At 32.8% G+C, this 15,857-nt stretch overlaps 1 protein-coding gene across 4 annotated transcripts in view; it reads right to left on the bottom strand.

Moving 5' to 3' along the window:
• ATRNL1 (attractin like 1) overlaps positions 1-15,857 on the bottom strand; it is a 1,209,934-nt gene that overhangs the window by 681,457 nt on the left and 512,620 nt on the right. For all 4 annotated transcript variants that reach the window (XM_027852049.1, XM_027852052.1, XM_027852050.1 and 1 more), the window contains 3 exons: positions 14,462-14,556; positions 9,017-9,095; positions 6,780-6,937 (listed from right to left, as the gene is read on the bottom strand). In XM_027852049.1, coding sequence (XP_027707850.1) covers positions 6,780-6,937; positions 9,017-9,095; positions 14,462-14,556 — 332 coding nt within the window. The remainder of the gene's footprint in view (positions 1-6,779; positions 6,938-9,016; positions 9,096-14,461; positions 14,557-15,857) is intronic.

Genomic DNA, 15,857 nt, shown 5'->3' on the forward strand with positions numbered 1-15,857 from the left:
TTTAGCTTTTTATTCTTCTTGACATTCTTTTTTTTTCTTATTTAGCTGAAATGGCATAAGCATTATGGAAAAAGACAATTGCGATAAATGGGACTGTAGTATAGATGAACATTTTAGCTATCCCACTTAGGCTGAGAAGGTTAAAAATTATAAGGTTTTTAAATTACTTAAGAGTAATTGTTCTAGAAAGCTGTGCCTTATAGAAAATATTCTCCTTTGTAGTAAAAACCCTATGTACTTGGATACACTCTAATGACATTTTCACTTAAAAATAATTATAGAAAACACATCAAAATAATCCCAATTTTGGTCATTAATTTCTCCTTTATTTAATGTGAATTGATTGAGTGTTACCAAGGGACCTTCAACATTAGGGATGTTTCATTTTTAATAAAATTCATGGTTCCAGTGAAGTAGGAAATGAAAAATCTTATGAAGGAAATTAAATTCATGCATCAAAATTTCTTTTCTCCATTTCTTAATCTCTGGGAATCTACTATGTTGCTAGACTTTTGCTGTTACAAAACAAAACCTGATGTATTTTGTTGCATATCATACATTTCTTTTTATCACTGATCTTCTCTGAGCTTTGATCTTTGACTAGGAGCAGGATCACAGGGATGAAGAAAATAAACATGTTAGTCACTTAATGTCAAATAACTTTCCAGAATTTTTGCCTAATTCAAAGTACCACCAACAGAGTCTTGGTGTGTCTGTCTTCCTATAGCCCCTTTAACATTAAATATTTCTATTTTTCACCTTTTCCTATTTTCTCAGTATAAAGGGAAATCTTACAATTGTTTTGATATTTATTTCTCTTATTAGTGATTAGGAACAAGCTTTCATATGATTGTTAGATTGCAATTTTTCACAGTAGTCATGTTATCCCTGTTTTATTGGTATTATACATATTCATTGTAGGACAGAAAAGGATTGTACATGATATTGAAAATCTCTGTTATGTAGAGCCTGCTTTTCTCTTTAAGTATAAAATGAATTTAGCAGGTAATTTTCAAAGCTGTCCTCTTTGTCTAGGATTTCTTTTGGACTTCTTTCTTTCTCTTTTTTTTAGGAGGAGGGGAGTGAGGGGAGACTAGGCTGAGTCTATCCTTACTTCCTTTTCCCTTTCCACCTCCTCTCCATCAAATTAAAATAAAGAGATGGAAATCAAAACCCTTATAATAAAATTGCATAGTGAAGCAAAACAAATTCCCATACTAGCCACATATTTCTCATTTACATCTTGAATCCATCACCTCTCCTAGAGGTAGATGGTATCATTGGTTTTCCTGAATCATGGTTAGTCCTTTCATTCATCAGAGTTCAAGTACAACTTTGAAAGTTGTATGCCTTTATAATGTCTCCTTCCTCTTTTAAGTAAATACTTTGTCTTTGTGATTAGTTTTGACTGAACTATTTAAATGACAATCTATTCCCAAAGATTCCCCAGCTTCCACTTGCCTACCTTTTCCCTTTTTCTTTCATTATATGTTGTGATTAGTCAAAAAACGTTTCCTTTCCTTTATCCTCTTCTATTTAATTTTTAATTTGTTTGCTGTGTTTTTCATTATTTTTTCCTTTTCTGTCCATTCTGAATTTTGTTTTCTGATTCATGAGTTTTAAACATGTATGATTTGACATAGTTCTATGTTCCATGTGAGGCTAAAGTTCTTGGAGTAACAGGATTTGAACTTTCCTACCTCTTTTTAAATGTTATTGCCTGAATAGATTTTTCCCTTCTCCTCTTTTTTTCTGCTATGCCTCATATTAATTCATGAGAGAAACAATGTTAAATGAAAATAGCATCATATGCAAGAAATCACCCTGTTTCCCAAATTATATGACTCAGCCTTACTTCCTGCCATGACCACTCTCTTTTCCAAAGTCTGTGCCTTTTCATCTCAAGCTCTATGTCCCAACCATAATTCTGGGTGCCAAGTGTCCCCTTGAACTCATATACTTCTCCTAGGTCAGAGTAGTGCTGTTGGAGAAACAACATTCTCTTCTAGATGGTGGTTTCTCAACACACAAATTCCTCTCAGTCTAATCCATCACAAAGTTCCTGTCTCCAACCAAAGGCATACAACTCTTCACCCATGGAAATTCACTTTACTGGACCACTCATTTCTGCTGTGTTAAAATGCTCTTTCAAGCTCTATGGTCTCAATTCTTACCTTCCACAACCTTTCCAATTTTCTGGCTGTCCCCCACTCTTACTGATAGACCATTTAAATCACCATTTTCTCTGTTCAACACTGGTTTTGGCAGGAATGTATCACAATTTCTCCTCTAACACTTTTTGTCTATGTAATCTCCCATTCTGTAATTATATCCCATGAAAGACACTGATTATCTAGTTATAAAAGAAAAAGCTAAGATAGAATCTTTTGCTTTAAATTCTGCTTAAATTTTTTGTCCATTTTTTTCACTATTTGATGCTTTGTTTGCTCTTTTTTCTTAATCTGTAAGTTAATCTTTCCATCTTTCCTCTCTTTTTAAAAGATTACATTCTTCATTTTGTGATTAATCTTCTCTTGATAGCTGTACTTTATCTTGATATATTTTTATTCTATTTCTGATTTTTGGAGTGGTATTTACAAGCCAAATATTCTCTTCATGTATTTTTTCATTTGTCTTGAATATTTTATATTAATCTTTTCTTTAACATCCTTTTTCATTTGCAGTTTTGTGAGATATATCTTTTTTGGGTGGCACTCAAAGAGCTTGAGCTCATTCACTTTTCTAAATATATTATGTCATTTCTTTCTATAACTTCTCATGACTTCAGAATAATCTTGTGTCATTCCAATTTTCTTCTCTTCATATCTAAAGGTCTTATTCCAGGACCACTTGCACAATTTGTTGTTTGCTATTGAAATTGTTAAATTTATACATAATATATCTTAGAATAAGAAACACTTTATTTTAACCTGGTACTAATGCTTGGATTCTCTTGATTGATAGTTTATTGTCTATATTCAGAAGTTCTAGATAGCTTTCTTGAATTATTTCCTGCAGTATTGCATCCAGGTTTTCTATTGTCATTTTTATTTGGAAGAACCTATGACCTAGTTCTTCTCTACATCTTGCCTTCAAAGTTAGTGGCCTTGGATTTTATAGGATTTATATGTTTCTTTGACATTGTTGCCTTTTACTTTTATTCTGCCAAATTTTTCTCCACTTCCATATTTTCTGTTCTAAACCTGTTCTTTCTCTGCTTTAGAAAGAGTCTCCCTCATGGATTCATTTTAATTTATACATTGTGAGCTCAAATATTTGACATTTTCATTTCTAAATGTTTAAATTTAATTTCATTCATTCTAGGGGTTCTTGTTTTTGTTTTAAGCTCTCAAGGGAGTCAATAGTATTCTAGCATTATTGGTTTATATTTCTTTACCTTAAAATACTTATTAAGAAAGGTTTGCATTCTCTTTGAGATTTTACTCATTCCTCTTTCTGTTTTTAGGATCTTCTTTGGTGATTTATCTACTTGTGGTCTGTGATTTTTTTTTACCTGTTCTCTCTTGATATCTTTGGTATTTTAGCTTTTTTGTCTTTTTTGGCCAGGGCTTATGGGAGTTTCTTGTAACTCACTGTCTGGTTCCACCTGCTATCTTATTAAGCAGATACTAGATGCTGAGCTACAAGGTGACATCAAACTCTTTGTATTAGGGGATATAGGGTTTGCTGGCAAGGATCCCTGCCATGTGTACCTGAGATACCAAAACGGGCCCCAACACATCTATACATTTGTTTGTGATCCTGCTACAAGAACATGGAAGTTGGTGGAGAAAGTAGGTAATCATTCTAAGTATAAAGGTTCTCTGGGTATTCATTTGTAAAGGATTTTACCTTGTTGGGGACTGTAATTTTTAATTTCAATTACTCAATGACACATAATTCCCATTTTGGGGGTATGAGTAAGGAAGCATTATAGAAAATGCTTAATTGACCCTTTTGCTGATCACATGATATTAACTTAGATTTTCACAAAAAAAGACATTTAACAGACAGAAATTTCAAGGACGTAAACTTAAATTTGATATAAGAAAAAAAATTTCTTAAAGGTTTTGGTACTATCCAAAAGTGGGATAGGCTGACTCAGCAGCTACAGGTTCCCCATCACTTGAGGTCTTTAAGCAAAGTCCAGATGAGAACTCTTAAGATCATTCTTTTTAGGTAGAAGTTATACTACAAGGCAGCTGGGTTCTCTTCTTTCTCTGAACTTCTACAATTCTTTTGCTTCCCAGTTCCTAAGAATAGATACAACAAAAAACTTCCTATGTTTCATTTTCAAATTAATTTTAATAAAATAATTGGATTTGTAGTACCTCATTAACAACAGATTGCTAAAACTCCTCATGGTATTTACTGATAACTTCTACTCCTCAGAGTTTTTAAATCAGTATTTGTCACTGAGCAATGTTAAATATTCAGAAGGAACTCCAAAACAAAGAAAGTTGAAATAATTAAATATGCTACACTGAGTAAATTTTATTACGAGGACAGATGTTCTTTTTGACTTTTATTAAGCAGTTTCTTCAGTTATAAGGTTTAGTCTATTAACATGGGAGATAATGTCTTCACAGAACTCTGAAACCAGAACCACTCTAGCAAGAAGACTACTGACTGTATTTTTCCCAAACTCTACCAGTGAAACTTGAGATAGAAAGTTTTTCATTATTGAAGGGATAACATTCATTTTAAATCTTCACAATTACAGGAGACAAATTCCTAAGAAAAAATATCCCATACTTGTCATTGGCCCAAAAAAAATATGTTAAAGAAGGTTAAAGGAAAACAATGAAATGTTACAAATTTCCATCATTTCAATAAAAGTGTTTTCACTAATGTATTTTATTATACTTCAAGTTAGGCATAGAAAACTAGGATCAATATGTTTCTCAACAATAGCAGGTACTTTCCATATTCTCATTATTTCAGATTGTTTTAATGAGGAAGATTTAAAGTTAGATATCTTTAACATTAATTCTGGTGATGTTTTTGATGTGTCAAACACACGCACACACACCCTACTCATTCAAACATGGGAAAAAGTCTAACATAGAAATAATATTTATTTTTCTATCATATAAACCATGACATTCCATTGATTTTACTTATGTTAATGAAAAAATGTTATATTACTGATGAATAAAACACAAAAATATGATAATGCATTTAAATTTCAAATATTATTTACAAAGATCTATTTATAGAAACAATGTTTTTTCTTATTCAACTCTATTGAACACAATTAATCTTAACAAATTAACTGGGCTAAAATTATGTATCAATCACTCTCCATACCAGAATTAGGGAAATAGTATGGAAAAGTATGCTAGTACCCTCTGTCATTAAAAATTTTCAATCAGTTATCAGAAATGTTTGATTGAGTAACCAGTTTTTATCACTATATATGTAAACTACTTAAGTGCTTTTTTAATTTTTGAAGATAGTTTCACAAAAATAATTTTCTTGCTAAATATTTAACTTCCTTCTTTTAGAGGCTATATCCATCTTTTAAAGTACTAAAAAGTTTTTTTTGTCAATTAATATTTGTATCAGTCTTTCATTCTCTAAGAACCATATAGGTAGTAACATAAATAAAATGGTTATGGCTCTATTACTCATCTGAAATAAATTATTTTTGCTTTATAAGGGAAAATGTTATTTGCAATATTTTAAATATAGTAGGTACTATCTCATATAAAGTTAATTTCAAGTGTTTTTCTCTTTTAATTCAGTCTACAATAACCTCTATAAATATTTAATATAGTACAAGTATTCAATTTCTCCTCTCTGAGAAATTAAAAAATAATAAAATTAATTCAATTAACTAAACATTCATTAAGCACCTAATGTTTACAAAGTAGTCTAGCAGCTGCTATGGAATACAAAGAACATGTTTCCTGACTGTAAGGAATTCATAGTCTAGTAAGATTTGACATGTACAGAAATGACTAAGTTAGAATATGATAATTACATAGGAGTGCTATGTAGTAGAAACTCCTACTCCAGCACTTTACTGTGATTTGTAGATATTACTAAGTAGGAAGGGCTCTGAGTATAGACCTTCTAAAGGATTATATGTCTATCACATGAGGACCAACCTTAGGAGGGTTACTACCAGGTTGGCCAATGAGTGATGATGCATTTTTCAGTCATACTAATTCTCAACAAGTCATAAAGAAGTTGTGATCTATATTGATCAAAGGAGTAACAACATTTATACCAATGAATCCTTGGGTCCCTGAAGCAGTGAAGTACTATCAATGATGCTTAGAGGCAAAAACTCACCTCTTTTCAGGAGAGTGATGACTTGGGATCATAGAGTTATATATTTAAAGTTGGAAGGGAACTCAGAAATCACCTAGTCCTGCTGCCTCATCATGAGGAAATGAAGGTCCAGAGAAACTGAGTGACAGCATGGTTAAGTCAAAATCTGTTTCCCTCCCCTCATACCTTTCATTAACTTGGTCCTCTTAAGGACCAAATATGCCAAGTCTAATACCTTTTCAACATAACAACTTTTTCAGTACTTTAAAGACTGATTCATGGCTCTTGTCCCACTTCCCTACACACACAATACACCTTCAAGTTAAATATGCTCATTTCCCATAGCTAACTATTTTATTAAATGGTTTTATTAATTAAAATTTTATATCTTCTTCAATTTGGATATGTGTATATGTATGTGTATAATTTGGCTAAAATACTAGTTGCTTTTAAAAATGCAGACTGTTAAGTCAAAGAAATGAAATATAATTTTCACTTACCTGTATTTTAATTGGCCAGGAAAAGTTGCTGACATACACATAGAATGTAATGTTAGGATTGCCTCTGAAATTAAATTTTTCACAGGAAAAACTATCTCTGAATTCCTTTATTTTGACCCTGTAAATTAGCAGAATTTCCTCTCCAGATATTGTTCCAGCTAAAATGCAAATAATAATGCTTTTTAGAATCCATATCAAGCAACACAGTCATGTTAAAATCAAGCAATATAATGTAATTCTCACTCATAAAAAAACAACCACTATATGTTTTAAAACATAGTCTGAATACTTTTACCCTCATCACATATTATAAATTATGAAGAAGACCTGGCTGTGTGATTTCAGTGCTAAGCAGAATTTCCAGATAAGAGTACCTTCACTCCTAATTAGAAACTTAAAAAGTTGCCCAGAGAACTGAGAGGTGAGATTATTTGCCTAGGTTGATATATCCAATATATGTCAAAAGAAGCATTTGAACTCAGGTTTTCCTGGTACTCACACTAATTTATGATCCACTACATCATCCTCGATCATATCACAAATATTCAACTTGCTACAAGTAGATATTATGAAACTTTGAAAATAATTACTTAACTCCATCAGAAAATGCTCTGACAGTAACTGTTTACAATGAAAAGTAAGTAAAAAGTAAGCCAATGAGTTGGTATTTCTAAATTTCAAAAAGAAAGAGTCCTACTAATTTAAGGATAATTGGGAAGCAGAGGAAAAATCCATACTTTAATGCTTGAACTAACTGCTCACTTCCTGAAATACAAGGTAGGCATTTAATAACTACTTCTGGAATTTAAATGAATAAAGTGGTGCCGAGTTGATCCTGCTTCAATGTTAAATTGACATCTAATTGTCATATAGTCATACACTTACCAGTATTTCTAGACTGACTGAATGTAAACTGTTTTTAAATGTTAAGCATCCCCTTTGATAATCTCTTTCACATGATTAAACAAAAGAAAATGTCAGCCCAACTTAAAGCCAGTGATCATGAATCCTGAATTAATGAATTCTTCACTGTTGAAGTTTAGTTATAATTTGAGTAAATAAAACTACACATAACAATATCTAGATGTTTGATTACATTTTTATTTTTATCTGAATGTTTTGATATTGTACAAAATCCTTGTGGAAACTAGAAAATATACACTACTGGTTTATAAGTTTTTAATAAGAATTTCATAGTCCTTAGGCTAGACCTATATATTTCATTGTAATAGGGAGCTACCAGATGAGGCAACTCTCTTTACCAATGAAGTCCTTTATGTTCTTTGCAATTTATAATTATAGAAAGTTGACTAGAACACTGAGAGAGATAAAGGGATTTCATGCCAGAGTCATATAGCCAGAATGTTGTCATAGGCAGGACTTGAACCCAGAACTTCAAGGTTTTGAGATGAAGCCTTTTCCATTTTTAACCATTTATCAGAATGAAAGTTCTGATGAAATATCCATATTTTTGCAAGCTAGACATTGATAGCTTTCAGTCTTATTCAACAGTGCATTTGTGACTTAGTAAACTAAGAAGCAGCAATGCATTTTATTCATAGAGGTATAAGAAAAAAAAAAAGGGGAACATACTTTTTCCCCTGGGGTGACAGTGATAGTGGTGGTGGTGTAATTCAACATGAGCATTTGTACTTCTACTTGGATGTGTTTTTCAAATGGCAATAAATCCAATTCATAAAAGCTTTCTTTAAAAAGGCTTATTAAATAAAGCTTTTATTCTCTCAACACTAAAGTTGAAAGGGGGAGGGATTTTATAGGTTGAAAATAACAGATAAGCCAGTGTTATCACCACACACAGAAGAATTTCATTGTATAATATCAATATTAAGGTTAATAATTAAATTTTAGCTTCAACACTGAAACAAAGAATTTAAATCTCAGTCTCTCCAGTCATTAACAGAGTAATTTATCTTAATTAAAATCACAGCTTTTCATAACAGTACCATTTAAAATTTTTAAATAGAATACAAGTTTTTGCTATCCAAGTAATTTTAATTGAATAAGGGAGAAAGTTAACATGTTAATGAAGCTTTATTCACATTACAAATTATTATCCATGTTTAACTAACACAATTAATAAAAACATAATGATAATGGCAAAGAATATTTTAAGTTTGTTACTGAACTTGAAAAAAACAATCATGTTAGAATAATTTCTATAAGCAGTGCTTTTAACAACACAAAGAAAAGAGATATATCATAAAAAATGTTCTTACCTGTTGAACTAATGGACCATGTGATGTTCAGATTAAAGTTGTTTGATGCATTAATGGAAATATCCAAATTTTTGTTTGACTGACAACAAAAAGAAAATTATATGTATAAGACCTGAATTATACAACATTTCATCCTAAATACTATGTTTTACCCAAATACATTTCTCAAATAAGCCCTTAATCCTAGGTGTCTTCCACTAGACAATGAATGTTGGGCTTCAATCCAAAAGAGAGTTTGTTTTTCTTTTGAAAAAAATTAATATAGGTTTTAATATCCTTTTGTGGAAAAAATAGGAGCAAATTATTTTGTTATTTTAGCAACCCAGAATTGCTTTGTAATTTTTTCTCTAGAGATTTTTCCAGTGTAGATAAGGGTGATTGATTTTATGCCTTTTCTTGTAACTGAGGTAGCCTTCTTCAGATATTTCATTATTGGTTAAAGTTTTCTATTATTAGCTTTTACTGACCTAGTTTTAATCCCATTCATCTTAATTTATACCTCAACTTCTGACCTAAAAACTAATCTGTGTCTTAGATTCTTAAAATCTAGCCAATAGCTTACTAATCTTCACTATGATGGATGTTCTAATAAACCTTGTCTTTGGCTGAAATAAGGCTTGGTTTGAATTCTTTTGTGCAGGACCTGTGTGTTGTGATATTGGAGTCCCAGCACCCCTGAACCCCTAAAACTCATCATTTTGGTGGCCCGTACAGGGAAACTGCATAACCCCAAGTTCTTCTCTAGCCAAAACTGGAAGGTATATAAGCCTCCCCCCCTTTTTTTCTCTGCAGTTGGGGTCACTCTATAACCACCAAGGCTTGGAGGTGCTTTTTGGGTAGATGGTTAAGAGGCTGTCTTGCACCTGGCTCTCAGCCTCTTGGTGCACTGGGTCAGTTTGAGGCCATGGACCTGGGTACACCTTCCACAGCATAGAAGACAAGGACAGACACCCTATCTGGTAGTGTACACTCAATTCTGTCACTTCTCTCGGCACTAGAGAATTGGGGAAAACTGCAGTTGCTTTTTCATTCTTTAAGGCTTACTTACTCCATTCCTGCTATACCCCTGAATTCTCCATTATGGAGGTTACAAGGGAAAGTTAGAACAGCTAAAAATATCTAAGCAGATTCTGGAGATTTTGTGATTGATCATTAAGGAGTTTGGAACTCCTCATTACAACCCTGGTCACTCTTTTCTCCCTCCCTTTGCTTGAGTAGAGGGTATCTGTTAACCCCTCTTATAGGAAAAGAGTTTCACCCTTTACCCCTCACCTTTGATTTTACCCTCTCCTACCTGGGAAAGTAAGGAGGGAAGAGGGGCAGCAGCATTGGCACCCCCTGGCAGTGGCTTTGGGCCCTAGGGCAACCTTTACCTGGAAGCATCTCCCAGGTTCAGCACATCCTGCTCAAGGTAAAGAAGCTAGCCTCCAAACTTAGACTACAGGCCATTCACCTACAGTACCTGCAAACAGCAGGTACCTGCCAATGTCCTCCCATCATTCCCTGGATACAGCCTGTGCTCGGTTCCAGTCAACCTTCTCTTTGGAACCCACTCCAGGCGTAGACAGCTCTATGCCCCTTGCCAGCAGGAAGCAGTTTCAGAAGTCAAGACCTTTTCCCCTTAACCCAAAAGAATTTGGGTCCCATTTGTTTCAAGAGGGAATGATGAGGATGGAATCTAGACCCCAGAAAGGAAAAACCCTGGACTTTCCCACATGGCCAGATCTCTGGCTTTCCCCTGAGGCTATAATCCCATCAACTGGCCTTTCATTCTGCCTACACCCAATCTCCCAATTCTTTTACCCTTAACCTAGCCTAGCCCTCCACTGTCTTACCTCCCTATGGCCCCTGGCCATTTCTCACCCTCAACCCTAGCTAGGCTCCATTCTCCTTGGCCACGTGGTCCAGGTCCCAGGAGTTCTGTTCATCCTAGCTTACTGGCCACTCCCATTCAGATCTTCTTTAGACCCCTCCTCCAGTCACCCCAAACTACTAGGCCACTCCTAGATCCCTCCCACAGTCTTTCGTTATATAAGATCTATCTTGTCTCCATTAAGATGCTTAGATTCTTAAAATCTAGCCAAAAGCTTACTAATGTTCATACTCCTTAAGAGTCTGCCCAATATGATGGATGTTCTAATAAATCTTGTCTTTGGCTGAAAAAAAAACTAATCTGCTCCTGTGTCAATAACCACTTGTTATAAGGGGAATTTTTCTCTTAAATATTGATGATATGTAGCCATTAAAGTACCTTACAATTTTGAAAATTCTGTGATTTTATGAGTCTAACAATGAGTGACATCTATTTTCTATTTACTATTGGTATTTATTTTCAATTTGCAAATACTGAAAGCATAAAGTTTATACTTTCCCTAAATCTTCAGAAAATATACTTTGAGGGCTCCCTATTTGAAAGCACTAAGCTTATATACTCATACTAAAATACTAAAGAAAAACACTTTTATCACATTTTAATGTTGACTATTTTATTTTTCAAGAGCTTGTCCTCTTAAAGTAAATTACAAAGTCAATCAACTGAAAGTCAGCAACAGACTATGGCTATATAGTATTCTCATTATTAAGGTTTTGGCAAGTCTCTCTTCATTTTAGTGGCCCAATACAGAATTATATTGGTTTTAGGCAATTTAGTTTTCAATTTTACTGACACTACAAATTTAAAACATATTTATTTTGCTTGGAATATTATCTTGTGTGTGTGTGTGTGTGTGTATGTGTGCATGTGTGTGAGTGCATTTGTATAAAATAATCCAATGGTCTTCCACTAAAAGTCTTAACTTTATATTCCACTGTGGTATGAAAGTGACTTTGGGCTCCTAATGTCTATACCAGTGCTGCCCAAGTTCTAGCAGTTCCTCCCCAAGCTGAAAAGGGTCTGAATTAGGGCACACACTGAGAGTACATGTTGGTTGTCTGAGGACTGGCTAATTCAAGAGAAGCTCATTACTAGATTGAACGTATGATGACGGACATTTTTGATCAGAGGAATTCTTGAAAATTGTCTACATGAGTTATAAAGAGGTTATGACTACATTGGGCATCAAGGTGGCACAGTAATTAGAGTGCTCACGCTGGAGTGAGGAGGATCTGAGTTCAAATTGGACCTCAGACAGTTAGTAGCTTTCTGACCTCAGTTTCTTCATCTGTAAAATGAGGTAGAGAAGGAAATGGCAAACCACTCCAGTATCTTTGCCAAGAAAACCCCAAATGCAATCACACAAAGAGTCAGAATGACTGAAATGACTGACCAAGTAGTGAGCTACATTGGTAGAAGAAGTACCCTCAGCAAGGAAATTAAAAATATTAAAGTACTCACAGGTTACCTAATATATTAATTAGCCAAGACATAAGGTAAATCTTTAGCTTTATCTTTAAAATAGTGATCAAATATATTTAGAAGCATAATTTACCTATGTGGTTTTGCCTTATTTCTTTGGTCACAAGTTTTGATGGTTTTAAAGCATGAATTCCTGTTTATAATTTTACTGTGTTTTTTTTCCAAAGGGCAAAATTACAAATGTTATTAAAGCCTAATTAATGATGACAGTGGGTAGAGAGCTGGACCTGAGTAAAAATCTGGCCACAAACATTAATTGACTGTGTGATTCTGAATAAATCATTTAACCTCTGCTTTCCTAAGTTTCTTGGTCTGTAAAATAGAGTTAATAATAGCACCCACCTTACAGGGTAGTTGTGAGAATCAAATGAGATAATAATGATAAAATACTTAGCACAATACCTGGTACATAGTAAATGCTACATAAATGTTAGCTATTATCATTACCATGAAATGACATGAGATACAATCTGACACATTTTTAAAGTATGTCTTCTAGTCAGACTATTTTTTAAAGTTTTCAATTATTTAACTGGTGATTTTTCTTTTCAAATTACATTTATTTTTGCTATGTTTTTTCTTTACCAAGTAGACTTTCCTTAAAAAAAAAAAAGGTAGTAAAAGAGGGAAAAAGACATGTTAAGCAAAAACAACTAACACATTGAAGAAGTCTGCCAATGGATGCAATAGCACACCCTGAATAAACTATTATGTCTGATGGACAATAACAAAACAAAATAAACAAACAAATCACTTATAACAAGAGTGTGACTTTCTAAAGACAAGTGTCAAAGAGTGTTCCCAGTAATAACAGCTGTTACTTACTAGGATAGAAGAATGAAAGGAAAAGAAAAAGGAAAGTCATAGAATGAATTATCTGATCTAATTATTCAATTTGCTTCTCTTTCTTTTCTCCATATTTCTATGATTTCATTACACCCTCTAGCTCAGAGTGTACTCTAAATATGCCAGTAATAGAAAAGAAAATATTTTTTTCTCTTGAGTAATTCCCATAAAAATTTGTTTTTTGAACAAAAGATTTTAAAAGTTGTAAAATATTTATGTTTTTTAAGAATCTCAAGTCTCAGTGGTATAATTTAGTTTTATAAGTATTCCTAACATCTTTTATAGATATAAAACAGTTCATATTAACAAAAAGAACAAAAAGTATGTGTATATATATATCCATAAATATGTGTGTGTACATAAATACACAAATCATGTAAAATATGAACATTTTTCAATGTCATCTTGGATATTTATAGATAAAATAGATAGCAAAACATGCACATTATTTTGTGTCACCTTGGTTTTTTTTGTGTGTTTTGTTTTGTGGGGCAATGAGGCTTAAGTGACTTGTTAGGTAATGAGGGTTAAGGGTCACACAGCTAGTAAGTGTTATGTGTCTGAGGCCAGATTTGAACTCAGGTCCTCCTGAATCCAGGGCTGGGGCTCTATCTACTGCTCCACCTGGCTGCCACCTATTTTGTGTCAGCTTAAGTGGCTTTGCCTGGATATATTTTTCATTCAATTTGAATCAAATGATGTAATGAATTTAAAATATTTGCAATTTAAGCTAAGTATCTAAAATAGTTCATATATCAATATATCAGTCAACAACGAATATATTAAGTTGCAAAAGCCATAATTCAGGCAACTCAGAAAAACTACTACAAATACAAAAAGCCAAAATATATTCATGTTTAGTAAAAGAAAATATTTTCAATGTGCTTTATATCAAGAGTGTCCAATTTATTAGAATTTTCCTAATTTGAGAGAATCATTACAAGATGAATGCTTGTATATATTAAGTCTGAAAATGATAGCTATAAATGTATTTTAAATTACAAAGCATCTTTGAAAAAGTTCACAAAAGCTCACAGAAAAGCCTAAATTTCAACCTCAAGTTAATTTCATTTCTATATCTATGTTTTAGAAAACAAAATGGGTGATAGGGTTGGGAGCTTCCATAAAACTCTACAGAGCAATAACTCTGGGCAGAGGCAAAATCACAATGAAATATAACAAAAAAGTTGCATCTCTTGCTCCTAGTATTATTATGTTACAGAAGATGAATGATGCTTTCTCACCTGTTCTGGATTTGCTATGAAGTTTATGGCTGTATGATGGCGATCATCTTCCTGTAACAAACTGAAGGTAAACTGGTAGTCAATCAAAAGGCTGTCTGTGGACAAAGCAAAGAAAAAGCATGAAAGTTTCCATATATGCTTAAAATTATACTTGTCAAATATAATATAGTACCTAATATAGATTGCGGACTTTTAGATAAAATGTGGGTTTTATTAGATGTTAGAAGATTTCTTGCCTGAAAATATAAAATTTATCATCAGGAAACTGGTGAAAAAAATGAAAAAAAAACAAAAAACATAAAGAAGTTCCAATTCCAGTTTGGTAAGACATAATTACTGAAAAGACACAAGTAAAAACTATATTTAGTCAGCATATACATGTTATTGCCAGCCAAATAATACTCTAAATATAACACAGTATAAAAATTCTTCCACAATAAATGAAAAATGAAATAATTGTATAATAAGCAATCATAAAAATTTTTAATTACTTCAAATCATCTATAACCAACATTTCAATTTGTGTATCCCCATGTGATTTTAAATTGTAACCTACTAGTCTCTGTATAAACAAAAATCTGTGGGATACTGCTACTATTTTGGTCACAGATTTTTAGAAGCTAGTCAACAGACAGAAGAGATGAAGTACTTGAAAGGTCAGTATTTTTTTCTACAGCACTGTGGAAATATTTCATATGTTATAGCCAATTGACGTTTAATGAGCCAAGTATCACTCAAATATAGTGTTACTATATATGAATTTAAGTTATTTATTGAAAACACATGTAGTGTTATTAACAAGAATTAACAAGAAATATTTACTAACAATCAGAGCTCTCCTATCCACAAATAAGTATGGACCTTTGCCTTGGTTCCTAGACTTTGTGGAAGTCCAATGATAAAGAGTAGTCTTTAGTCAAAGAACTATACCCATAGTCTCTAGTGTTACAAATGAAAAGTCCATTTAAGGGACTGGAAAATATGTCTTCTTTCTTTTTCTGATAGATAGGAACATTTAAGCTCTAGGCCCAAAGCTTTAACCAATTGGTAATATTCATTGTATAGCATCTAAAAAGTTCACAGTGCAGTTTGAAAAACAAAAGAAGTGTATATTGGGGAAACAAGCAGAGGTAAGTCATATTATGATTGCCTGTAAATTCCTATACAACACAGGGAGGAGGATTAAATATTTTATTTATGGATTAATCTATCATTTTCCCTAAGAAAACTTACATATACATTTATGGAACTGCACATTTTTAAGACCAGGCTTTCTGAATTGATTTGAATAGGAAAATAATACCAAAAAATTATCTCTCTCTCATTCTCTGTCTCTCTGTCTCTCTGTTTCTCTCTCTCTCTCTCTCTCTCTCTCTCTCTCTCTCTCTCTCTCTCT

This window comes from Vombatus ursinus, unplaced genomic scaffold (assembly GCF_900497805.2).
Source record: "Vombatus ursinus unplaced genomic scaffold, bare-nosed wombat genome assembly UNPS02009205.1, whole genome shotgun sequence".
NCBI lineage: Eukaryota > Metazoa > Chordata > Mammalia > Diprotodontia > Vombatidae > Vombatus > Vombatus ursinus.